This window comes from Numenius arquata, chromosome 2, assembly GCF_964106895.1.
Source record: "Numenius arquata chromosome 2, bNumArq3.hap1.1, whole genome shotgun sequence".
Taxonomy (NCBI): Eukaryota; Metazoa; Chordata; class Aves; order Charadriiformes; family Scolopacidae; genus Numenius; species Numenius arquata.
The window spans coordinates 129,293,958-129,319,832 of NC_133577.1; the positions used below are offsets into that span (position 1 = coordinate 129,293,958).

The window sequence follows — 25,875 nt, forward strand, 5'->3', positions numbered from 1 at the left end:
ATACAGATACTCAGGACAGATTTTTTTCTCTCTACTTGCATAGTCAACCACAAGTTCTGAAAGCAGGGCTTGACCCAGCAGCCTCAGGCCTGGCATGACATCCTGGGAACAAAGAAGCAAGTGGGTTGTTTACCTAAAACTACCCATGACCCTTCCAGGTTTGAAACCCAGTGTGACAATTGATAATCTAATGGCCAAGGAGTCAGAGACTGCCACTGAGGACTTTCAAGAGCCATAGGACATGGTGCCTTTAATGACATCCCTGAATTCATGATCTTGTTGATCATCTACAAAATGCACAGCTGGTGACACCCCAAAGGCAGATGGAAAGGAGTAACCTGGCTGGATTCAAACAACCCAATAAATGGGTTCTTGTGTGAGAGAGAAATAAGGAGAAAAAGAGAGAGGGTAGAGGAAGGAAGGAAGGAAGGAAGGAAGGAAGGAAGGAAGGAAGGAAGGAAGGAAGGAAGGGAGGGAGTGGATTGGTGGAAGAAAGCTTTACACAGTCATTTGTTGACATAAACATGCTGCTGGTCCCCAAGTCTTTGCCTTCTCTGGTTCCACACATAACTGTGGTCTGCCCAGTTGGGATCCACTTCCCACCATGCTTCACCAGCCCAGCCCGTGGGCATGGTGTCAAGACCATGGGCATGTAGTCAAGCCCGAAATGCCAATCTGTACTGACTCTATGGAGCACCAAGGAAACTCTAGAGTAGGTACTGTGGATGGTGAGGGAGCCTGAACTTGAGAGAAGGCTCGTACGGTGTAAGTGGACTTGCTTTGAGCACTTATATGGTCTTCAGTTTCATGCTTCCCCTTCACTTGAATTCTCTCTCTCTGGCTCCATTTGGCCACAGGAAGCAGCAATCACAGCCTGGGGCATTTTTGTTTCTTTATTTTTTTTAATAAACTTTATTCTATATTACAAATAGGTTTTTTTTCTTTTTTGTTCTGGACTGCAAAATAGGAATGCCTTATATTTACATACACAGGTATACAATTAATTATAACAAAGGTACAGAAGCTTTGCCTTTACCAAGTAACAACGGGATTCCAATTTAAATAGTATAGATTTTATTTATTTTTTAACTAGGATCAATTCAAAATAAAATCAAACCAACAACAACAACAACCTAAGAAAAAGGATCCCAACCTCCTTTCTAATGCTGTCTTGACATCTCTTTGAGGCTGTTAGTAACACTGTAGTGAAAGGATATGTCTTTACATTGATTTTGTATTTAAGGTGGAAGCTTTAGCAAAACAGAGAATGAGAGTTCTGGGCTCATGTGTATGTCCAAGACACAGGGTCAGACACTAGGAAGGGCCTGTCTTGTAACGTTAAATAATCCAGTTGCCTCTCATCTTGATTCTTTAGGGAAAACACTGGGAGCATTTAGTTAGCACCTAATCTTTCTGCTTCCTTACCCCACTCTGGGCTGGAAAGTGGGTTTTCTCCAGGGACTGGAGAAAGAGCAGCACAGAAATTTCAAATAACACCAAGTTTCTCTTAAGATAATTGAGAAAGGACTGCAAGCTTGGACATGTGCCTTGATTTCTCCAACTGGGTCTTGTGCCTCAGTCTATCTGAAAGCGAAGAGCAACTTCTCCTACTGGGTTATGCTGTCCTCAGAGTCAAGGAGCTATGCCAGACCACACCAGCAAGAGAAGGGAATGCTGAAAGAGCCCAAATGTCCCAGTTTTCCCCCAGTTTTCCACACCCAGGTTCGCTTTACTGAGCTTCCCTGCACATTGCTCTCTGCTGCAAGTGTCTTTGAGGTGATCTGTTTCCAAGCAGAAAGAATTTCTTGAGGTAAACTCTCCATTTTTAAAACAGAAGATTAACACCAAAAAAAAGCGCCAATGAACAAACAACAACAACAACAACAACAACAGAAATCACACACGTGACAGGTTGATTAGACTAAGCAGCTTTATATCCTCGCTGGGGTCTTTTTGGTGGTTTTATTTTTTCCAAGTGTAAATATTTTCTTTTCTTTTTTTCTTCTTTTTTCTTTTGACGTCTTTCTACAAATTAATTTGATGCTGTAAGCCTGTGTCCCCTTAGGTGCTTCTCTAACAGTGCAGTGAACTGAGCCATCCCAAATAAAACATGGTTGACAAACTCTGCTTTCAAAGTATTCTCTCCAAAATGTTTCCCTGTAAGACAATGAAACTATTTTGGAGGAAGGGGCGTTGCACAATGGCAGAGGTGAGGGAAAACTGCAGGACTCCATGGACCTAACAATACTCTGAAATGGGAACAGCACTGGATGCAGAGCAGGAAACGTCAGGCTGTGAATAGCCAGAAGCCAGAGGTTCACTCCGTGATGCTGAGGTTCACTTCACTAGTTGCAGAGAATCAAAAAATCTACAGCATACCAAATTTGATGGCAAGACCTAGGATATCCCAAGACCTCCTCTGGACTTTACAAAATGTGGAAGGAATGTGTAATCTTTGTGTTGGCTGACTCAACTGTGAGGGTAGCCACTGGACTCTTAACACTCTATCAGTTTTCATAGAATCACAGAATGGTTTGGGTTGGAAGGGACCTTAAAGATCACTGAGTTCCAACCCCCCCTGACATAGGCGGGGACACCTCCCACTAGACCAGGTATTTCAATAGCACTATTAAAAACAACAATGACAATTATGTGATTTGCTTGGTGTTTCTCCCTTCAGGGTAAACACCTTCCTACGGGCTAATGCACAAGATCTGGAAACCTTGGTAATCGCTTTTCAATCAAAGCAAATATCAACCAAAATTCTGCTTGTAAATCTTTCTCATGCCATATCAATTTTTTATGGTCTCCAGTGTCGAAGAGTTATGAGAAGACTACTACAGTGGTAAAACTACAGCTGAGAAAATTGGCATAGCCCTCTTATCTAACGGAGCAAGGCTGGTGTATTCTGGATTGGACCAAGCCTTCAGATATGTTCAAGACAGAATGAAGAGTGGGAAGAGAAGGCTTGGGGCATGTTGGGAAAGCAAGGTACCCTTGGGTGGCTGCATTTCTCCTTTTCAGTAGTTCTCCTGGCTATCTGTTCAAGTTCTAACAATCTCTCACACCTTCTTTCAGAGAACACACAGCTTTTCCTACAACAGCGTTTACTGGAAGGCTCAGTGTGCAAAAGCACATGACACGATGGATTATGTCTCAGATCACTGTGACACTGATAGGTGAGCACACTCACAGGGCAGATACAATGGTGTTTGCAGAGGGACCTGTCACCTTTTGTTCCTCTGACCCAGGTGCGAAGTCCCAGAGCAAACTCTGCAGTGAAGAAATAATCTTAGCTCTCTCAGCAGGACCACGGAGAGTTTTCATGAGTTCCCTTTCCCCATTTCTGATGGTGCTGCGTCAGCATTCATTGTCTTGATTGCAGTGTTTGAGACATACCCATAAAGATCAGGCTATTATCTGGCATATTCTAGATATTAAGAGCCTGTCTATTGACTTCTAGGGACTTTGGCTGCAGTTCTCTCTGTGTGGCTTGAAAACTAGTGTGGAATACCACCTATTGGGCATTTTTGGTCAAGTGTGGAAAGGGAGGTGGGGGGAAACAAGTCAAAGCAAGAGGAAAAGAACGCATCCATGTTATAGTAGGGCTCATTCTTCTGTATGTGTCTTTGATTTAAGTTGTGTTCTACATGCACTTAAAAAATAGTTAGCTCAACAGGTGAGGCTGGGAAGAAAGATGCCAAGACCTCTCATAGACTGGGGAATGCTGGGACAGTGGTTGGAAACGGGGAGGGCACTGAAGGGGACAGGGGAGGAAGCCCACACATTTACATCACAATTCTGGCACATTTTGCAAGCAAAAACTGAAACCATCTCAAACACCAAATAAAGAAAAACAAAAAGAAAAATAAGGAGGAGATGAAAGAGAAGCAAAATACTGTTTTTCTTTCAAATCCTGGGGATGGGGGAAAGAAGAGTGTGGATAGAAAACGGAAATACCTAAATGGGAACTTGGGAAGGGTTAAGACACCAATCTCATGGCTCCTCCCATTTCCCCTAAGTGTTTCATTCTCAGTGTCTCTGAGGTGTTCAAGTTTTTCTTGAAAAATATATATACATATTACAGATGAAAAACTCCGTACCAGCAAGAAGAAATAAAATAATAACAATGGAAAACAACTCTAATAAAATAAAAACACAGCCCTGAAAACATCAAAAAGAAACAGGGTGAGTCTCAGATTTCCCCTGTGGTGTTCCTCTGTCTTCAGTAGCAGTTGCAGGATTACACCAGTTCACTTTGATACCTTTTTTTTTGTTTTAAAACAGCTTCTTCTTCCTTTCATGTGCGCATGTCCAGGCTGTATAGCCCATCACTCATAACCACTTCCCTCCAAGCCAGCTATTTGTCCTTAGACTCCTATCATCCAGCTGTGAGTACAAGGCATGACAATAGGGTCCATATTTATTTTTTGTGGCACTTTGTTTGTCAAAACCTTTGGTTTCTTCCTTTATTTTTTTTTTTAATTTTCCTTTTTTTATGCACTTATAAAAAATATTGTGTTTGTGGTGTTGTTGTAATTTTCTTACCGCTGGCTCTGGTGGGACTTCCACCCCACTTTCACAGCCATAATCAATGGGTCTGGAACATGCGCCGACATTACTAAATGGATTAACAAAATCATGGCAGAACCAACCAAACCCAACTCATCCTTAATGCACAGGCCTCTTAAAAATGCTGAGATGTCCATAAGGTGCATGATGAGTCCATCAGCTCAGCAATCCAACAGAAAGCAAGCAAAATTAATAAAAGGGAATAACACACACGCACACAGATACACACACACGCGCACACACACACACACGCACAAAATAATAATAATTATAATCAAGAGAGAAATGTCTGGGGTTTTAAAACCAAGACGTGTCCCTAAGATTGCTGTTTCAATATGAATCTTGTGATGTTCTCCCCCCACACACACATCCAGTTTTGGACTGCTGTTCTTTAAATGGGTTTAGAAAGACTTGCCTACATGTGTATCTGTTTGGCTGAACGAAACCCGCTTTCTGACTGACTCCTGTTTGCACCACATCTCCCATGACATGCACTCGTGATCTGTTGCTCTGAAGAGGTTCTGGTTTGCTAGCAAGAGGCATGAATAAAACCAAAAACACTCATTCCGTCATCAATTTATACACCCTGTCTTTACCCCTTCCTTCCTCCAGGTGCAAAGTAGATCCAGGCTGTAGCTCTGAGGATGGTGTGAGATGGATGTGGGCTGATTCTCCGTGACATCAAGCCACTCCTCCATCTGCTAGTGAGCACTGTTCATTTCTGGTGAGATGAATGCTGACCCAGCTCTTGCCTCCATGGTGTACAAGATGCAAGGTTCTCCAGACCCTGAGGGTCTCCCACTATGCTGAACTATGGTGTTTTCCAGGCTGGCAGCTGTATGAAAAAGATGAGCCAAATTCAGAAAAGACACAGGAGCCCACTCCCTTTGGTTGGCCATGAAACATGTTGAGATGTTGTTCTGGAGGAGTTGAGCAGAGGAAAGGATGGAGTAATCATCCACAATTGTCCTGCAGTGACAGTGATCTCTGAAGGGATAGAAAGTGTAAAGAGAGAGCAAATCCTTCCCAGGAAGCAACTGTGTCTTCAACAAGGCCTGTTTGTTCCAGAAATGGAGAAGAGGAAACACCAGGAGTTGGCACTAAAAGGCAGATGAGCTTACAGCAGGTCAGAGACCTCCAGAAGACATGCAGTTCAGCTGAGAGTATCTAGATAGAAGAATTTTTTGCAGTGTTTCATTTGGATTTCCTCCAAGATTTCCTTCCAAAATGTGTGGTGACATTTCCTCTTAGGAGTGGCTTTGAAGGAAGCTTCTACCATCAGTCCTAGGCACCACCTTGCTTCACGGCAAGCCCTTCAGTATCCTTCTGATATTCCACCATGAGAAAACAACAGCTTTGTTCCAGTTAGGAAACAAAATGGAAAGAACTAACAGCTTTAAGAAAAACACCTCTGATTGGTTTTTGAGGCCGAGCACCTTGCCTGGAACAAAATGAGACTTCTGGCTCTTGCTTTCCAAGCTGAGGTGGGAACAAGGGAGACGCTGCAGTGTCCATTGCCAGAAGGAACAGAACCACCACCGACGGGATGCCACTGAGCAGAGAGAGCACTTTTGCCGCAGTGCTATGACCAACAGGACACAATGGGAAAGACGGAGGGGACACAGGTCTCTTTGAAAAATAAGAATAACCATATGAAACACATGGGCAGGGGAGCGTCGGTCTCCTCCTCCCCTCTTGACCCTTCTGCTGTCCCAGGAGAGCAGCTACCCCTCTGTTGCCCAGGCAGATAAGAGCCACAATGTCCCACTCTGGACGGAGCTGTGGCATTTTTCAGGGAGCCTTGGGGTTCCTCTCCAAGTGGGTCACTATCAAGAGATAGAGTTGCAATGGCTCTGCAGGAGAGGCTCTTGACTTGCTCCTGACCTCCAGCATCCCTGCAGGCAGGCTGTCTTCCCCTTGGGGAGACTTTTAGTAATACTGAGTTCATTTCCATGTCCACTCCAGAGGCTACAGCCCTTGGAGGGCAGTTAAAGCAGCATGACAGAAGTTACCTCCCAATTCCCCATCTGCAGAGTGATTATGTGATGTTGGGGTAGGGCTTGGGGGGGAGGGGAGGGTGTATGTAATAGTTTTTTTCTCTAGGGCAAAGGCAGAGGGGAAGCTGTGAAAAGGAGAGCTTCGCCCAATTGTCTTCGTATCCCCAGAGCCAAGATTCCTCTGCAGTCTTTTCTTTTAACCCCTGGGGCTTCATCACTTTGTCCATAGATTTTGAAAGAGAAAGAAATGAGAGAGAGAGAGAGAGGAGCGCTGTTCAGGTGACTCTGCTTACAGCCGATCAAAACTTGCACTTGGTAAAGATGATGATCTTGAGTGAGGCACGACTTGGTTTATCCCTTCCAGGGTGTCCCTGGCAGGACAGTTCTCAGCTGTCTATGCTCATGAGGGTTATGACTTGTTCAAGTTTGTAGGCAAGTTTCTGTTTCCCAGCCTGGTCGTCTTGATCAAGGGCTCCGAGAATCTGGAAAAGGAGAGAGAAAGAAGCAATCGGGATTTTAACTTTTTTGCCCCAAAGGACTGAGTCCAGCACCTTACATCAGCAGATGTAGGTTAGCTTTCTCTAAGATAGGTCCCAGGCTTAGTTTAGATTATGCAAAGCAGGTCAGTCAGCCAGCAGGGAACTAGGCAGGCAGTTTGGGGTAGATCTGACTAAATGCAGACCTCTAGATTGCAACCGATTAAGTGAATTCTTATCTTGGAGATCAGTTATTTGGTAGCTTTATTCATCACCTTGCCATGCCACTTGAGATGCCCCAAAGTATCTCACCTGGTCTTCAACACACAGAACCATGCTCGTCACCTTTAAGTCCTGTTTTGTGCTTGTTGGACCATTCTTGGATGCTTTAGGGTGTCTGAGATGGCACTGGGCACAAACACTTAAACAACTTTTGGTCACATGTGGTGCAGAGCTCATGTGGAGCTCCTCTGTAGCAAGCTAACATCTAACCATCAACTACTGCAAGCCAGCTAAATCTGATTGACCAATAATAGGAGAAAAAAATAACAGGGATCCAGATGGAAGAGTATCGAGGAGTTCAATAATCCCAGACCCTCCCTTTCCAGACCCCAGGCCTTGCTTTTCATTCCTTGAATCTGTCATCCCCCTAACCAGGATGAAGATCTGTGACCCATGCTGGGACCTGGGAATAGGTGGGCCCTCCTGGTGGTCTGCAGAACTGCTCTTCCCCTCTCTAAGGTTCTTACCTCCTCGCTGTACTTGCCAACGTAGGAGTATATCTCTGAGAGTGCGCTCATAGTGTTGAACTCATTCATATGCATGCGAGACTGCTCAGCCAAGTACGCATTCATATCCTGGTCACTGATTGCTGGCATTTTGGCGATGTCTGAATAGTACCTGAGAGAAAGAAATACAGGTGTTTCTTGAGGGGAGAGAGTAGGGAGTCAAGAGATGAAAGCCACCAACAATACGGAGAAAGAACACACTTAGCGCTATTGGAGTCCTTTGGTGCACCAATGATATACCTGGTCATGCTCTTCTTTTACAGCAAAGGAGATGATTTAGCCAAAATTGGAAATTACTGAAGCACTATTCCTGAATGCCAGATGCGTGCTGTACTCACTCAACCCTATTCTGAGACTGAAGTCCCAAAGAACAACCTGTAAACTTTACCCATGCCATCAAAGAAGTAGAAAGTACCTATTGATACTGGATTCCTTTGTCAAGCCTTCAGGGGCTTTGAGTCCCACAGAGAAGTCCCACTGATCTCTGCCCACTGATAGCTCAGTATTTTGCTCCCGTAGACAAAAAAAAACCCATGCATGCTTGCTTGCACCATTCATGCTAGCACTTCCGCATCCATTGCTAACATCATCCACCTCCCACACTGAATCCAGTCTATTCCAGGAACTCCTCTGCTGATCAGCATCTCCCTTTAGCCCCAAATTTTAAGCGAGCCTGATGTCATATTTTGTGGCAATAGGCTTCAACACCCTCATCTCATACAATCATAGAATGATAGAATGGTTCAGGTTGGAAGGGACCTTAAAGATCATCCAGTTCCAACCCCCCTGCCATAGGCAGGGACACCTCCCACCAGACCAGGTTGCTCAAAGCCCCTCCAACCTGGCCTTGAACACCTCCAGGGATGGGGCATCCACAGCTTCTTTGGGCGACCTGGGTCAGTGCCTCACCACCCTCACCGGAAAGAATTTCTTCCTAATATCTAATCTAAATCTCCTCTTTTTCAGTTTAAAACTGTTACCCCTCATCCTATTGCTACACTCCCTCATAAAGAGTCCCTCCCCATGTCTCCTATAGGTCTTTAGGTACTGGAAGGTTGCTATAAGGTCATCTCCACTCTGACTGGGGGAAATCTGTTTCCCTTAGGAGTCAACGTCATTCCCCTTGAGAGCAAGAAGAGTGGGGCTTTATCTGTAGGATATGGAGCCCCCAAACCATTGCCCATCAGGATCCAGCAGTAGAGCAATGTCTCTTTAAGGAGGTTGCTATTTTCAATGTCCTTCGTCCCCTGGGTAAGGCAGGTCTTGGAGGACAAGGTTTGCGGAAGGTAATCAGTCACTGTCACTCGCAGCTGTGCTCTGCTGTCAACTGGTTAATTAGACACCATCATTTACATTTTTAATTTCTGCAATTTGACATTTTGTGCACAAGGAAAAAAAAAAAAAAAAAAAGAAAAAAAAGCCCATAGCTGCAGCAATCCACAATTTCATAATTAGGAGGCAGAGGGGACGGGGAGCCAAAAGAGCTGACAGGTGTCCTGTAAACAGCGTTGAGACACCTGCTGAGATGGAGGCTGTTTTCCACTGCAGAGAAATTGGACACTGCAGTGCTGTATGATAAGGATCCTTCAGACAAACAAGTGGGAAAATACTCTCTATGACAGCAGGGGGACAAGCAGCTGCTGAAGTCTCCTATGAAAGACATCATGGTGCAAGAGCACTGGGAGGAAACCCCTCCACACCAGAAGGCTCCAGTTTTGCTCAGTCTGGTTTTGTGCCCCACACTCCCATCCTGATTTATTGAAATGGGTTTTTCTCAGTTGCTATCCTGGTTTTGCAGAGAGGGATTGATGTAACCCTTGGGAGAGAAAGGAACTGGAGGCAGAGGTCCTTCTCCCAGCTCTGTAATAGTCTCCCAGACTGACTGCTTCCAGAGCTAGACTCTGGCTTATCATAAAAACTCATGCAAACCTCATTAACTTTACTGCAACTTCCAGTATGCACAACATTACTCTCCCTGGAGTCCTAGCATCTTGTCCTCTGGGCTCAGGACCAGCCAAAAAACCTACTCTAACTCAGTCGCATGGTCTAAATATTGCCCATTCCCAGTACTCCAGTGATGAGTGATCTGGGCTTGATTTTGCTATATGCTCTGCCTAACCTTCAACCTCCAAGTGGACCTGAACAGTTGTCTATAAGGGAAGGAGCCACCTGAAAACTTCTTGAGGACCTGTCCTGAAGAACCACCTCCAGAAGAGGATGGTAAGCGGGATGAATAAATATTTCTAGACCTTTACCACACCCAGAAAAACTCAAACAGGTCTCAGCATCAGCAGCTGGACAAAATCAGACATGTGCTACAGGACTTCTGACAAGAGAAAATATCAGGAACCGGTGGCATTCATGACAGTGCTACAGCAGGCTCCTCAGAGCCAAAGGACATTGCTGAGAAACAAGGAGTCTTTTGGCCAAAAAATGAGGTGTGCCTTGGCACCTAAAGAAAACTAAATTCATGGGCAACCAGCACAGTTCATAGACTTGTGAGGAAAAACAGCCTGCAATGCAGTGAAATGTATTGATTTATGGCACCTAAGAGGAGCCCATGGAGAAGATCCCAGCTCCTTATGAATATTGCATAGGCACCCTCCTGCTAGGCGAAATGAAAAGAGAAAGGGATTACATCACAGCAGAAATAAATGAGGCCGGTGGAGGAAAGCAGAGGTACTGGGTTGTATTTGCCAGTCTGGCTCTGACAACCAGTTGAAATTATGCTTTTCCTCTCTGGTTCAGCTGTTCACCAAATGGTGGCAGGATAGTGGGTGCAGGGATGGGGTGCTCCTAAAAAGTGAAACACAGACACATGTGTTTCATCATCTGCTTCTACAAGTTTCTCCTGTCTCCCTTTCACCTGTTAGCAACAGTCTCCTGAGTCTGTGACTCATAAGGGTCTGAAAGCTCTTTGGTCCCTTTCCAGCCCTGCAGAGATATCTTCCCAGCAGAATAACACTCCCATGACTCACCTGAACAACGAAAATCAACACGCAATGCTCTCTGAAGCGAAAGAAAGAGTGCAAGAATCTGAGTTTCAGGGCTTGGAGGCCTCTCCAGCCATGACAGACCCTCAAGCTGTGATGTCAGCGTGCCCGTGGGGGTTCACGGGCCATCACCCACAGCCATACCAAAGTGTTTCTGTGTCCCTCAGACTCAATTCCCGGGCTATCATACACCTGAGCAGTTATTACACCTGAGCAGTTATTACCATAAGACTGTTATTACCAGTTATTACCTTAAGACTGCAAACCGAGATATTGTAGAATTGTGTTTTGCAGGAAAAAAATAAAAGAAAAAGAAGGAAAAAAAAATATGCATGTATTAATAGTCAAACCCAGCTGCCAGTACACAGAGAAGACATATAATGTCCTTCCATCAGAGCTCTGCCACGGCCAAATGACTTATTTATACAGAAGTGTTTCTAATGAAGCTATCATCACGCTATCTAAAGAAATTATGAATGTGTATATTAAAGTATCCTAGCAGAAAGACGAAAACATCCCTGCTGAGTCTTTATTCACCTTCTATATGAGACGAGATCCTCAGAGGTACTTAAGGCCTCTCTGTCATTTGCATACCCCTCATGTCTTCAAAACCGCTGTGAAGCTGTCACCGAACCCCAGAGGTCCTTACATTGTCACTGCCAGCATTTGCAAGGCTGCCTGAGTGCGTCTTCCCCTCGTCCCTTCAGCTGACAGCTCTCACTTGTACCTGAGCTGCGAGGCCAGTGAAGAAGGAACAGGATACTCTTTCACCACCCTGCCTCCTGGGAGCACCCCGAAGCTGAGGGTCACCAGGTCTCACCTGGGACATGGGCAGGTCATTGACTCACACTTCCACAGCCAGATACCCTCTGAATGAGGACTAATAGAAAAGTAGAAAATCATAGAATCATAGAATTGTCTAGGTTGGAAGGGACGTTTCAGATCATCTAATCCAACTATCAACCTAACACTGACAAGAACCATCACTAAACCATGCCCCTCAGCACCACGTCTACCCGTCTTTTAAATACCACTAGGGATGGTGACTCCACCACTTCCCTGGGCAGCCTGTTCCAATGTTTAATAACCCTTTCAGTGTAAAAATGTTTCCTAATATCCAATCTAAACCTCCCCTGGTGCAACTTGAGGCCATTTCCTCTTGTCCTATCACCTGTTACTTGGGAGAAGACACTGACTCCCCATCTCTACACCCTCCTTTCAGGGAGTTGTAGAGAGTGAGATCTCCCCTCAGCTTCCTTTTCTCCAGGCTGAACAACCCCAGCTACCTCAGCCTCTCCTCACAAGACTTGTGCTCCAGACCCCTCACCAGCTCCTTTGCCCTTCTCTGGACGTGCTCTAGCACCTCAATGTCTTTCTTGTCGTGAGGGGCCCAAAACTGGACACAGCCCTCGAGGTGGGGCCTCACCAGTGCCAAGCACAGTGGGACGATCACTGTCTTAGTCCTACTCACCACGCTGTTCCTGATACAGGCCAGGATGCTGTTGGCTTTCTTGGCCACCTGGGCACACTGCTGGCTCATGTACAGTTGGCTGTCAACCAACACCCCCAGGTCCTTTTCTGCCAGGCAGCTCCAGCCACTCTTCCCCAGGCCTGTAGCGTTGCATGGGGTTGTTGTGACTCAAGTGCAGGACCCAGCACTCGCCTTGTTGAACCTCGTAACACTGGCCTGGGACCATCAATCCAGCCTGTCCAGATCCTTCTGCAACACCTTTCTACCCTCAAGAAGGTTGACACTCCCACCCAACTTGGTGTTATCTGCAAACTGGTACACTCAATCCCCTCGTCCAGATCATTGATAAAGATGTTAAAGAGGACTGGCCCCAATATCGAGCCCTGGGGAACACCACTCACGACTAGCAGGAAATCTAGCTTAGCCTGCCTCTGAAGGTTCAAGACTGAGAGTCCCAAGTGGAAGACAGTGACTACTTGGTCAGATGTGCACCACTCGCTGTCCCAGTGCTGCAAATCTGCTCCTTCTTCTGTACCCCAGTTTTGGTTGTCTCCAGTGGATATTTCCCAACTGTTTCTGGGAGATCGTTAGATGCATATCAGAAGATCCTTCCTTATGGGCTTGATTTTCCCCTGGATCACAGTTCTTACCTCAAGGCTCCTCATTCTCTGATAGCAGGAAATTTTTTCATTAAACATCAGAAGCAATAAAATCCTCAAGAAATTTGTGTAAATCTCTCACTCAGGCTCATCAGCAGCTCAAATGGAGGATGTGAGCATTACTATACCATAGGATGCGACTTCAGAGGTATCACTAGAACAGCAACTCACCCCAGCCTGGCTTGAACAGGAGAGCCCACGATACCATCTGCTAGAATCATAGAATGGTTAGAGTTGGAAGGAACCTTAAAGATCACCCAGTTCCATCCCCCTGCCATGGGCAGGCACACCTCCCACTAGACCAGGTAGCTCAAAGACCCATCCAGCTTGGTCTTGAACCCCTCTAAGAAGTTGGGGCATCCACAGCTTCTCTGGGCAACCTGTTCCAGTGTCTCACCACCCTCACAGGAAAGAATTTCTTCCTCATGTCTAATCTAAGTCTCCCCTCTTTCAGTTTAAAACCATTACCCCTCGTCCTACAGCTCTACTCCCTGATCAAGAGTCTCTGCCCATCTTTCCTGTAGCCCCTTTAGGGACTGGAAGGGGCTCTAAGGTCTCCCAGGAGCCTTCTCTTCTCCAGGCTGAACAACCCCAACTCTCTCAGCCTGAACTACCAGTACTGTATGGGGAAGGATTTTGGATGCACCACTATCTAGTAGGGCTCCCTCTTCTTCTCAAAAAATAATTGCTTTTGTTGCTTTCACATCCTAATCTTTCCCTGGGTTGTCTTTGTTTTGCTTTGTTTTGTTTTGCTTTGTTTCCCTGAGGAAAGTAATACAACAGCGACCTGGGAATACATCCTGACCTCTGTTTTGGCAGGGGTAAATTCTCTTGCCTTTGGTACCAACCAGGAGAGGCTCCTCAGTGGAGCTGTTTCACAAGAATGACTGTGCCCGCTGCCACTCAGTCACTCATTAACTCATCAAAAGAGAAGAGAAAAGCCGTGTTTCTGGTGCTTCCTCTCCAGTCTGAAATTTTCCAGCACGGCCGTGGTTTAGGCAGCTTAGCATGGAGCTAATTGCCTTCCAAAAGATCTTTTTGTCATGGCTGTTGTTGTGCCGTCGCTGGGTTGGGACTGCACTCATTAATAATCATTTTAGCATATGAAAAGCTTGTAACGAATCCATGTGCTGCAGACGGCAGACGCAATTACAGCAATAACATAATTAGGGTTATGCAATAGCCGGCTGTATCAAGACCACTGAAGGAGGAAGAGATGTCTGAAAGGGATGTGGGAAGCAGAGAAGGACTGAAGGAAAGCTTGGGAACAACCCAGCAGCCAGGGCTTTTGTGGGCTGAAGTGAAGCAATGCAAGGACATACTGTCAGTTCTCCTGTTGACACGGCATGGCAATTTTAGTTTGCTGGGAGGCATCTGAGATGCAGAGTTTGCGTTTGTGCTGATTCAGCTACAGGCAGCTGCCAGACCTGTTAGCCCAGACTGATCCCATTTTGGAGAGAGGTCCAAAGCCAGGTCGTTGGACACTGATTAGACTTTGGCAGTAATAGCAGGACAGCTAAGCAGAAGGTACTGGCCCCAAAGTTAGCTGAAGACCTGTCAGTTCTTCCAAAGATTTGCCTTGAAGAGCTGGAGGGAATGATTCTATCTGTGTGTTCATCCCCTTGTTAGGGCACTGATTTTATTTTGCACATGCATGACTTCTGCTGCTTTTCATCTCAGATGAGTGGGCAGCACTGAGTCAAAGGCTGAAGAGTGCGTCGGTGCACAGGTAGTTTCTCCGTGAGAAGAAACTATTCAGCATCATCTCAGTGCAGAGGATGTGTGAGTCTGAGGTTGTACCCTCTGAATAGAGACACATTGTCATCTTGACTGATGAAAACTGCACTGTGTAAGAGCAGTGTGTTACCGTGATGAGGAAATATCAGGAGTTTTTTGTAGACTAAAAGTAAAGACAGACAAGAGAACAGGCTTCAGATACACCAAACGCTGCTGCAGAGAGGCAGGGAACGAGCTGTACCCCATGTCCCTGGGGAGGCGATGAGATGGCATGGGCTTTAATTACAGCCAGGGAGATTTTGTCTGCCCATCAGGGAGAACACTCTGATGGGAAGAATGGAGAAGCGCAGGAACGGATCGCCTGAGGAGAGCAGAGGCTCAGTCATTGGAGGCCTTTAAGAACGGGGTAGACAAGCATCTGTCAGGGAGGCTTTAGACAGAGCTGATCCTGCCCTGAGGCAGAAGCTGGTTGGGTTGACCTCCTGAGGCCCCTTCTAGCACCATTTTTTATTATCTCTACTGACAACACCCCCTACCTTGACCCTTGGTATGCTATATCTTCAGCCTTCTTTCTGGCAGGGAAAGGAGACACAAAAGACTGCATTTTTTAAAGTAGAGCCAGGATTTGCACCTGTCATTTAATGCTCTCTTTTAAAGCCCTTAGAGTCACCCCAATGTTTCTGTTTAAAGCTTCAATAACTTACAATGTTAGGGTGCACACAGCTTATAATCTTTATTGTACTAAACCAGTCCAATTTGTCTTTCTTTGTAAAGCTGGCTGCAAAGGGGCCAACAGACATCACAAGCACTGCACTGGAAGAGACCATCCGTTGATTACACAGTCCTGAAGCCACAGGCTGTCAAGTTATGTGGTTTAGATCCCGAATGGGTACAGCCTATGCATTTTGCATACTCCAAACACACTCCCACAGCGTTTTCTCACAAGCTTAAGAGCTTGACCTATAAAGGCTAATGCCGTGCAAGTCATAGTGGCTTGAGGAAAAGGAAATAGATGAGATTACGGACCCAGGACCTGGGTACCAACAGCTAGATCAGGCAACGTTTGTACCCAGGTTAACATAATAATGCAGATTGCAGATGTTATAATTGCAGATGTTATAATTCTGAATTCCACAGATCAGGTCACTTTAAACCACTTTTAGTCCCGAACCTGGCAAACCTATTTTGAATAGCCTTCATTGGAAGATTCTCAAGGTGTTAAGAATACTTGCAATGTCTCCGTTGACTTTCAGCTTTTCTTTGAGGGGCTACTTTTAATGCACAATAAGCAGGCAAAAGGAGACCAAGTCCCGGCAGGGATGAGAAAAAAAGCACCAGTTCCTCTCTTTGCAGCACTGCAGGTATTTGGGGCACCAGCGTGCAATGGAAAAACTCTTTGGCTTCTGCTTTTTGTGTCTTCCCCTTTTCAGTCTCCCACATCCCTGCCTCCTTGCCAGGCTTCGGTAGGGAAACATCGTATTGATTGTGATGCAGGCAATTAAACGGTGTTAATGAAGTTCAAACAAGTGTTATCATAAGCTTGGCAGCATGGAGAGAAATGAAAGGTCAGCCACAGCCCTTTGTCATCTTTTCAGTGTGGTGTTGAATGCTAATGAGACAGTCCCAATTAGAACAGGCTCCCCTTTGTATTGCTTGGGGATTACATCAAATGCTCCCAAGTTCTCCAGATTTCTAGGCTCAAAGGGGACATTTGAAGTAAACTTGAAAAGATGCAGATCTGAAGCTGGTCTAATGTAAATTCAGCAAAGCTTATGGAGTTTTACTAACAAAAGTCAGATGAGAATCTGGTCCACCGTTCTCATTCTTTTCCTCATTTTTCAATAGACTCAGATAATGATAATTGAAAAGCCTCCACCTTGTTTTAGAACCACAGCCTGACTCTTCATGGCTTCAACAAAAGCCAAAGAGTCTGTCCCCATTTCCTGGGTTAATTCTCCTGCCTCACTCAGGCCTCCTCTTCTGCCGCAGGAAATCCAAGCTGTGGCTGCACCTAGATACTTTTTAGCCATGAGTTTTCACAAAGAGCGAGCCCTGGGTGTGCAATTTGAATAGTGGACCTGGTTTTCACAAAAGTCAGGATTTCTCAGTGGATTTGTTTCAGCAGGCAGAGGCCACCTCTGCTTCCAAGAGCATAAAAAAAGGACTGTTGAAAGCAAACTCCCAGTGGGCTCCCCTGTGGAGGCAGACCATTGATCAGGCCAGAATCTGTAGCTATTCCCTTCCCAACATGCATTCACACTCTAAGGAGGTGGAAAACTAATCTTTGAAGGATTGGAGGTATGTAGTTTCACCCACGCCTGCTTCTTGTGCCAGGGTCATACACTGGTTTGAGTTTTGTGAGTCCTGAAGGCAGACTCCACACTGAGAAATCAAGAGTTGCAAAGAAAAGGCTTGGAGTAACCCAGCCCAGCTTCCATTTCAACAGACCCACTAAAAGAAAGGAGCCTGTCTTTACTCCAGAGTACCTTAAAGTAGGGCTACAATCTACCACTGCCTAATTGCCCTCTTAGAGATTCTTCTTCATCAAAGAAGTTCATTTGATTTCAGGTTCTTCTGAATTACTCAACCGCTTCTTAAACTCCCTGACTGAAAATCTTTTTATCTTACGATTCGCTCTTTGAAGAAGTCTAGTGGTCTTGAAGGATGCTCTCTCCAGCTGATGCTGACTACAGAAATAGCTCCAACCAGTACTGGAAGCCATTGGAGTTGGAATAACTCCCTCTAAGTACAGTTGCAGAATAGAGAAAAGGAATTCATTAACTCAGAGTAGAATTGAAATTATATTCTATTCATCCTTGATATGTTTTTCTTTGATCTACCACAGCATCCAGATGCCACTGCCTTGAGTCAGTGGAATTGACACACAAAAATATAAGCAGGGGCAGGAGCTCTAACCATATTCCAAAACCTGCAGCCTCCCCTCGGGCATCAGTTCAAGTTGTCAGACATCAGTGCAGATAACAACCCAGCACATGCTGGGCACAGAAATCCAGTGCTGTTTACTAGCAGCAGGAGGTGTTATGTACCTCATTTGCAAACCCAGTTGTTCAGGAAAACTTCCAGGGAAATGCAGCACCTCTTGCTGAAGATCTCTGGGCAACAGGATTTAGCTCTAAAAAGTTGCAAAGAGTAATCAATACTGGGGAAAAAAAAATAAATAAAGGAAATTGCACTCTTCTGTTTATCTAGAAAAAAAGGGTGTTCCATAGAACCATAAAATGGTTCAGGTCGAAAAGAACCTTAAAGATCATTGAGTTCCAGCCCCCCCTGCCATGGACAGGGACACCTCCCACTAGACCAGGTTGCTCAAAGACCCATCCAGCCTGGTCTTGAACTCCTCCAGGGATGGGGCAGCCACAACTTCTCTGGACAACGTGTTCCAGTGTCTCACCACCCTCACAGGAAAGAATTTCTTCCTCATGTCTAGTCTAAATCTCCCCTCTTTCAGTTTAAAACCATTACCCCTCGTCCTACAGCTCTACTCCCTGATCAAGAATCCCTCCCCGTCTTTCCTGTAGCCCCTTTAGGTACTGGAAGGCTGTTATAAGGTCTCCCTGGAGCCTTCTCTTCTCCAGGCTGAACAACCTTATGAAGAAATATCCTGTTCTCCCCCTACATACCTCAGTTTGTCACTTAAATGTACCATCTCCAAAGATAAAAAATCAACCAGGGTCACATGTAAAGCAAAGCATTTGTCCACAGAAACCAACCACCCACTACACGCAAGGTTGCTAAAGCGTCACTAGAGTATGACACCTTTGGGTCACTGTTGGTGCAAGCTTGATTTCTAAATGAATCTCAAACACCTCTTTCCCCCTATCCAGGTCAATCCAGCAATCAACCTCGATACATACTAAGAAACTTGGACACAGTACCAGAAGCAGGTCATAATTAAGCAAGGTAGCTCACAAGAGCCTTACAGGTTGCCTAGAAACGACATTTGCAGAAGTGTTTAACCATATCTAAAAATAATTGTCCAGACAAATTAGAGACCAATAGGAGCACTGTTGTAAAAAAATGTCACCTCATGCTGACTAGGGGACAGAGCTCTTTGATCAGCCGTGTTCTCCTTTCACAAAATGAGAGAAAACTGTCCCCACCAAAGGAAATACAGTGGTTTACAGTGCAGTGTGCCTACGCTAGCAGAGGTCTTATAGAACCAGCATGACACGGTATCAATTTTAGACAGTGCCTATGAAGTCATCCAGACAAATCACTGCTTAAAACTGGATGGCTTTGCACAGGAATGATCTGTAAGATAAACCCATCTTTGTATTTACAGAGTAGTAATCATTCTCCATCTGTGCAGTTCCCAAACCTGTCAATAACACCAGGCAAGCATAGCATGCTGGAAAACAAAGCAGAGATCAACTTCTGCAAGGCTTGCTCCAGCAGACAGGCTCCTGCTGAATGCAGTTGCAAGATGTGCTATTTGCTTGTCCTGCGGAAAATCTTAGAGAAATTTATGCCCCTACGTACTGCAGGAATAGTTGTCTTGGTTGTATTCCCTGTAGAGCAGCTTTGCCAGACACTGATCTTCTGTGCAGTAGATTGAACAGTACAGCCACAGGTCTTGCAGATGAGGATAAAATGCTTGGAAAGAACCTCTGACCTTTCAGAAGATATCTGCAGAGATTCAGTCACCAGCCTGTCAATCTTACAGTGTCTCATTCAAAGCACAAAAGAGCCTCCAAGGAAAGTTACTGGACTCAGAATAAAGGGAGATAGTTGTATGACCCTTGGGATCGAGGCAGTGTGGGGACTGTCACAACAATGCTGAGAACAGCAAACAACTTCTTGTCTGTGTGGAAAGACTTAGAAGCCCCACGTACTTCACAGGGCTCAAATACATCACCTCCCCTTCCTTCCTCCCTCTATCGCTTCTCAGCAGTTTCTCCTCAAGAGAGACAATGATGGCAAACACCTTCAGTTCACACCTCTAATTAAATTTCCATCTCCTCTGCAAGGCAGGTGGGAACAAAAGGCTAACACAGAGCTTTCTACTTAGGCAATAACCAAAGAAAAAAAGTTACCAAAGCAATACTGATGATGCCTCCTACCTCCACCCGTGAAACAGGGCCTCATTGTATCATTTGCTTATGCCATGCTTATTTCCAGAACTAAAACTCACCTTTCCACCCAGTTCTTGTAGCTGGGGATGTCCTTGGCGTACAGAAGCTTGTTGGAGGGTGAGTCTTTGCCCAGACGATGCTCTGAGGTCGAACAGGAGTCCATGAAAGTCTGAGCCACTACAGAGAGGCAGGCATCTGTGATGCTGTTCTTGTGGATGTCAAAGACGAACTGTGGGTTCTTGATCATGTTAACCCAGAACCGTAACGGGAGGCTGCAAGAGGGGTGGAAAGGGTGGAAGAGGTGAGTCAGTCAGTGCACGGCTTACAGGCTCTGTTGTGTGAGGTTACAATGGTAAACGGTGGATGGGAATCAAAGATCATGGTGTGGACATAAGGACTCTTGGATAAGCTTCGATATACAACAAAATCCTCCCCTACAGGACTCTAGGGACAGCAGTGGAGTCACCTCAGGAGCAGCTTTAGTTCCTGTTATCCTTACAAGCCAGATTTTGTCACTCTTAAAGTCAATGCCATCTTATTGAAGTTGCACATAAATTAATGAGAGTATAATTGAGGGGGTGAAAATGACTCCTATCTTCTCTATGATAGGGTGCAATGTAAAGTTGCATCTCTTGGCTGCTTCATCAGATGAGGATAGGCATGGAACCCGCAAAACTTCCAGTGAACATTTGTCATTGAGGGACTTGGCTTTCAGCCCTCATAGCAACCCCATGGGAAAAAAGGTAAGTAGAGCTCCCAGGTTGGGATTTAGGAGTGTTAATGGCACACACTGTGTGCTGTGGACACCGTGTACTGTCATGCTCCACAGCTCAAGACCAAGACCTTGTATGATCATAGAATCATAGAATGGTTCGGGTTGGAAGGGACCTTAAATATTATCGAGTTCCAACCCCCCTGCCATGGGCAGGGACACCTCCTACTTGACAGGTTGCTCAAAGCCCCAGCACACTGGGCATGAAGCAGTCCTTACATGACAGGGAAAACCTTGTTGCCTCAAGGAAAAAAAGGGGACTGAGGAACAAGCGTTGTAACCTTTGAAATGAAAATGCATCTGCCCTAACTCAGGAAATGTTATTCCAATTGCAATCCAAAGCCCTTTTTTCCCTCTTTTTCTCAAAAGAGCAATTCATTTGTATGAGATGCCCTAAGGTATCTACCTCCAGCCTTTGCCTCAAGCTTTTTTGTCAGGGCAAATGCATTCATATGTTCGTGGCCTAGGAGCTGAGATGTGTCACTGATCACAGAGTCAAACTCTTGTCTCTCTGTCAGGTAGACTGTTAAGCCTATCTTCAGTGTCCGCACCTTCCCAAGAGAAGGTTATTCTTCAGTCTGACAAATTCAGGCTAAACTCTTCATTTCCTCAGTTCCTTCCATTTGCTCATTACCCTATGTGTTCACAGCACCATAAAAAAATTCAGCTCCAAGTCCGAGTGTATTCTGAGAGAGGGATGACACCAGGTTTTCCTAAACCACTGTGTGCTCTCCCGAACTGGCAAAATCACAGAGCAAATATAAGGAAACCCCCCCACAAAGGTAATCCTACCAGCCAAGTTCAGGAGAAGCAGTAGATGCTGGCAATGAGACCTGATGGAGTTGTGGGAGGGAAACGTTTTAGGCTGGGGGTGGAGGTTCATCTGTTGGGGGATGAGGTGGATGAGTGAACGGTGCAGAACTTCTTCTGCAGGTGCTTGGATGGAAAACGCAGCCGCAGAGAGGACGAGCAGATAGTGCATGTATGTGCGGGGAGGGGCTGGGGGGACGATGTCCCTAGTTGGGAATAATGAAGCCCATGATGTGACTTTGAGTTAATTTAATCTGATTGAACAGATTTCTTCATACTGTCCCTTTTCCCACATACACACACACTCTGCCTTCCCCCCTCCCCCCTTAAATAAACCTCCTGCTCATTTAGTCTGAGTGGCTGCAATCAGCCTTAGATTAGCGCCGCAGATAATGTTAATAATATGCTAATGTTTCATTAGTTGAAAGCCTCTTTGGTGCATGGGGTTTCTTTTTTTATGTCACTGCGCTGTGACGATCTGCCATCAGCATGGCTGGTAAAAGGAAAAAATGCATGAGCTGGGAGCCCCATGGCTCTCCTCTGCTGTTCCTTTTATAGTCCCTGTATTTGCACAGGAGAAGGGGAGGGAGTGATTCCCCAGGGGACTCTTTCCAACAGGGAAACTCAGCAGAGAGGAGCCGCAGAGATCTTTTCTTTCCACTGACCCCGGCTTTTCCCTGCTGTCCCATTACATGTATGAAGAGGGGCTGCTGCCTGGCAGCTAGAGCAGGGGGTTGATGTCAGACTTTGTCACTCGCTCCAGAGGAGACTCACATCCAGCTCCAGACCCTTTAAGTACCATTTTAGTACCATTTGAGATGCTCTCCTGGCCTCCAGCTGCCAGCCCAGGAGGGTACACGTCTCCTGTGAGTGCTGCACATCCCCTGTCGATGTCTGGGATACCTTAAAATATCTCAGATGGTACTAAATGCCTATGTGTGGGAAAACAAATGGAGATGTAGGCCCCCTCTGACTACAGTCAAACACCCAGTCTAGATGAAGACAGTAGTGCTGGATCCTCTCCAATGCCTCTCTAGATATTCTTATGGGCCTGAACATTGCAGCAGTTAAATACTTCACCATTTTTCCTTCTGTATCCTCAGGAGGACCCTCAGAAATACTGTCATCCCATGTTACGCAGGGCAAACCAGGACCTGCTTAGCCAAAGTGTTCCATCCTTGAGACCACACACAATCATAGAATCATAGAATGGTTTGAGTTCGAAGGGACCTTAAAGATCATCCAGTTCCAACCCCCCCTGCCATGGTCAACACCTCCCACTAGACCAGGCTGCTCAAAGACCCATCCATCCTGGCCTTGAACACCGCCAGGGATGGGGCAGCCACAGCTTCTCTGGGCAACCTGTTCCAGTGCCTCACCACCCTCACAGTAAAGGATTTCTTCCTGAGATCTAATCAAAATCTCCCTCTTTCAGTTTAAAACCATTACCCCTCGTCCTATCACTCCACTCCGTGATAAAGATAATAAAGTTATAATGATAAACATGTTCCTCTCCTTCCAGTCCGGGACCTGGTGCTGGACTGTCCTGGGGTGTCTCACTCACCAATTGCTCTTCCAGGTGTGTCGCACATGGGGGTCATGGATGTTGTGCTTGTCAGCCTGCTCATCCAGGAAGTCAAACATGTATTTGATAGCCAGGGGAAGCGCACTGCCACGGTGAGCAGTGCTGAAGATGGTCTCAAAGAGGTCATCCACAAATTTCTGGAGGGTGCCCTGTTGGGAGAAGGAAGGAGAGAGGAATGTGAGATACCAAGTGGGAAGAGGATATTGAACTTTGGTACAGAAAACAGAGTACGTCTGTGAATCAGGCCCAGAAAGTGTAATTGAAGTGGAAGCCATCTAATATCTGTTAAATGTGACATAAATTGGAAATTTCAATATGGATGTCTTTAAGCTGGCACATGCATCTTCACAACATCTACTACATCTGGTTACCAGCCAGATGGAGTAGGTCAAGAAGCTACCTGTCCTCTCTGCTACAAGAACTCCCTGCCAGGGAGAGTGGCTGAGATGTGTTGGGATACTTTGCCCCACCTCAGGTATATGGTGATGGAGAGGCCTGGATACATTCCCACTGAAATTTCTCTCCTCTGAGTCCTCTCGTCAACTGCTTTAGTGCATGTATGAGACAAAACCCAGCCATTTTCTATGCTGGCTTTCATCCAGGGCCAATTCTTAAACTGGGAGTAGGAGTCAGATGGCTGTAGAGCAAAGCAGGAGGTGTCATTGAGACAAATGGGACAAGAGTGCCTGCAGAGAGATGGCTGTTTTATATGTGCGAGTAGTATAATAAATAACACCAACTTCATCTTAATCTCCAAGAGGCCTCCTCATTTTTTACTACCCATTGGCATGGGACTGAGGTAAACTGTAGAAACAATGCAGTCCTCACTAATGTTCACTGCGGAGACTGCAGAGGTCTCCTTATGCTCCTCTGGGAAGAGAATCCCAGATCCTGTGCTTGGAGACCCACTCTGGACAAGCTGGTGAGGACAGCTGACCTTTAGCAAGAAGGTGAAGAGCTGGAATATCAGAGGGTGACGAGGCTTGGAGAAGGGGGCAGTTGAGGAGCTGTGATAACCAGATGAGCTGCAGCCTGGGTTTGGGGACAAATCAGGCTAGGCACCCTTTCCCTGCTGAATGGGAGGTTCTAGCTCATGTTTGAACCTCTGCTTTGCCATCAGAGCTTCATAGGCATTTATATGTGAACAAACCATATGGCTGCTAAAATAACCAAAAAGCAATCAAATCTGCAGCAAACATTTCCCCATATGCAAAATTTCCTCTTCTGAAAAATAAAAACCCTCCCCTTTCTCTGTGGACCCAGGAAAGACATTCTCCTCACTAGAAATGAAGGACCAGGTTCCACCAGAGTGGCTCAGGATTACACAGCACTAACAAATACTTAATTAGAAAGCCGGTGTCTCTTGCTGATTCACCACTTGATTTATTCTTGGGGAAACAAGCAGAGGTACCTTTTGCTTGTGTGAACTCCTGCAGGGCAAATACAGCCCTGCAGCACACGTCTGACTCAGAAAGGGCCCCCTAGGGGAAATCTTGTTGGTCTGACATGGAAGGAGCTGCCCTCAGGTTCAGTTTCTGGAGGGAATTAATTCTCTACGTGTTCACCCACACAAACACAAAGAAAACCTCTGAGGCTTTTAGGCAAGAGACTCTAGGTCTCAGAGGTCAGGGATTTACCAGAATAAAAATCATTGTCAATTTAACTAAGTATTCCCTGGGATTGTATTACCATCAATTGCTCTCTCTCCTCTTTCCCTCCCTCAAATGGCCATGATGAGGAAAGAAAATTGCTCAGCCCAAGAGGGGAAACAATAAACCCCCAGCCTTTCTACTCTCTCAGTTGCTGTGCAAGTTTCGCAGCTGCTTTCCTGCCATCTCCACAAAAGAAAAAAAGAAAAGCAAGTGTTGAGTTTGTGATCCGGAACATAAAGCAAAAGCCATTCAGTGGTGGGGTAGGGGACATGTCCCCAGACAGTGTAAATCAGCACTGGTCCAATGCTCGCTGGTTTACACCAGCTGGGGCCCGGACCCTGGGGAGCATCATTTTCTTTTTTACCTCGTGTGACCCGTAAAAGTATCTTGATGCCAGGGAGCTGGTCATGTACCAAGGGCTAAAGACAAAGCCACTTTGTCTCCAAATCCCACTGCAACGCAGACAGCGTGAGTGAGGATGCGGGGAGTCAGACACCGGAGGCAAAATGAATCAAGGAACAAAATGCGCAGGTACAACTGTACGGTAGGACAGCATGTGATGCAGACCTGTCTGATGGGAAAACTCAGACAGCATTTGCATGAACACATGAAATTGTGTTTGTGCCTATTAACACCCTGACAAGAAATGATAATAGTCAAAACTTCAGAGAAGGGAGGAAAATTGGGCTGTTTGATCACTCAGAACAGGGTGAGATAACACCGTGCTCAGCCACACCTGAGCCACAGCTGCCCTACCGTTTCCTCTTCTGGGATGCACTGAGATAACTCTCATGTTAGAGAGATTTGGGCACAGAGATGTTCTGTGCTACAAGAGGACGGCAGAACTGCAAAGGGAGCCTTTCTCTGACTATTCTGCCTTCCTCCCCACGTGCTGGCATGAAAAAGAAGATCGTTGCAGCCTCTTTATTAATGCAGGCTTCTCCAAGGAGACCACTATCCACAAGCTGGAAGAGCAAATAAATGTAAACTCAGACAACCACTTTTCCCCGCGCTCTTGTGGAGCCTTTACAAGTGAGTTAGGCGGAAGATAGTCTCAGTTAGAGATGAAAGAAGGTCTGAGAGCTTTTGTCAACCCCAGAGCAATCAAGCTGCAGCAAGAACTGGCCATCCCCTTTGCAGGGAAGGGACAGCATGATGGTGAATGACAGTGAGTTCTTTTTGTGCAGACAGTGGCAATTAAGCCACTTCCAGTGGCTTCCCCAGAGCCAAAGTCCACTGTAGGAACTTCTTGACCTGTCAGCTCGAGTGA

General features: G+C 45.9%; 1 protein-coding gene across 1 annotated transcript in view; it reads right to left on the reverse strand.

The window, feature by feature from the left end:
- Positions 1–5,758: 5,758 nt before the first annotated feature.
- PLXNA4 (plexin A4) overlaps positions 5,759–25,875 on the reverse strand; it is a 444,814-nt gene continuing 424,697 nt past the window's right edge. The window contains exons 28-31 of the mRNA XM_074168893.1: positions 22,933–23,102; positions 19,846–20,058; positions 7,795–7,945; positions 5,759–7,051 (exon numbers count right to left, since the gene is read on the reverse strand). Coding sequence (XP_074024994.1) covers positions 6,956–7,051; positions 7,795–7,945; positions 19,846–20,058; positions 22,933–23,102 — 630 coding nt within the window. The 3' untranslated portion in view covers positions 5,759–6,955. The remainder of the gene's footprint in view (positions 7,052–7,794; positions 7,946–19,845; positions 20,059–22,932; positions 23,103–25,875) is intronic.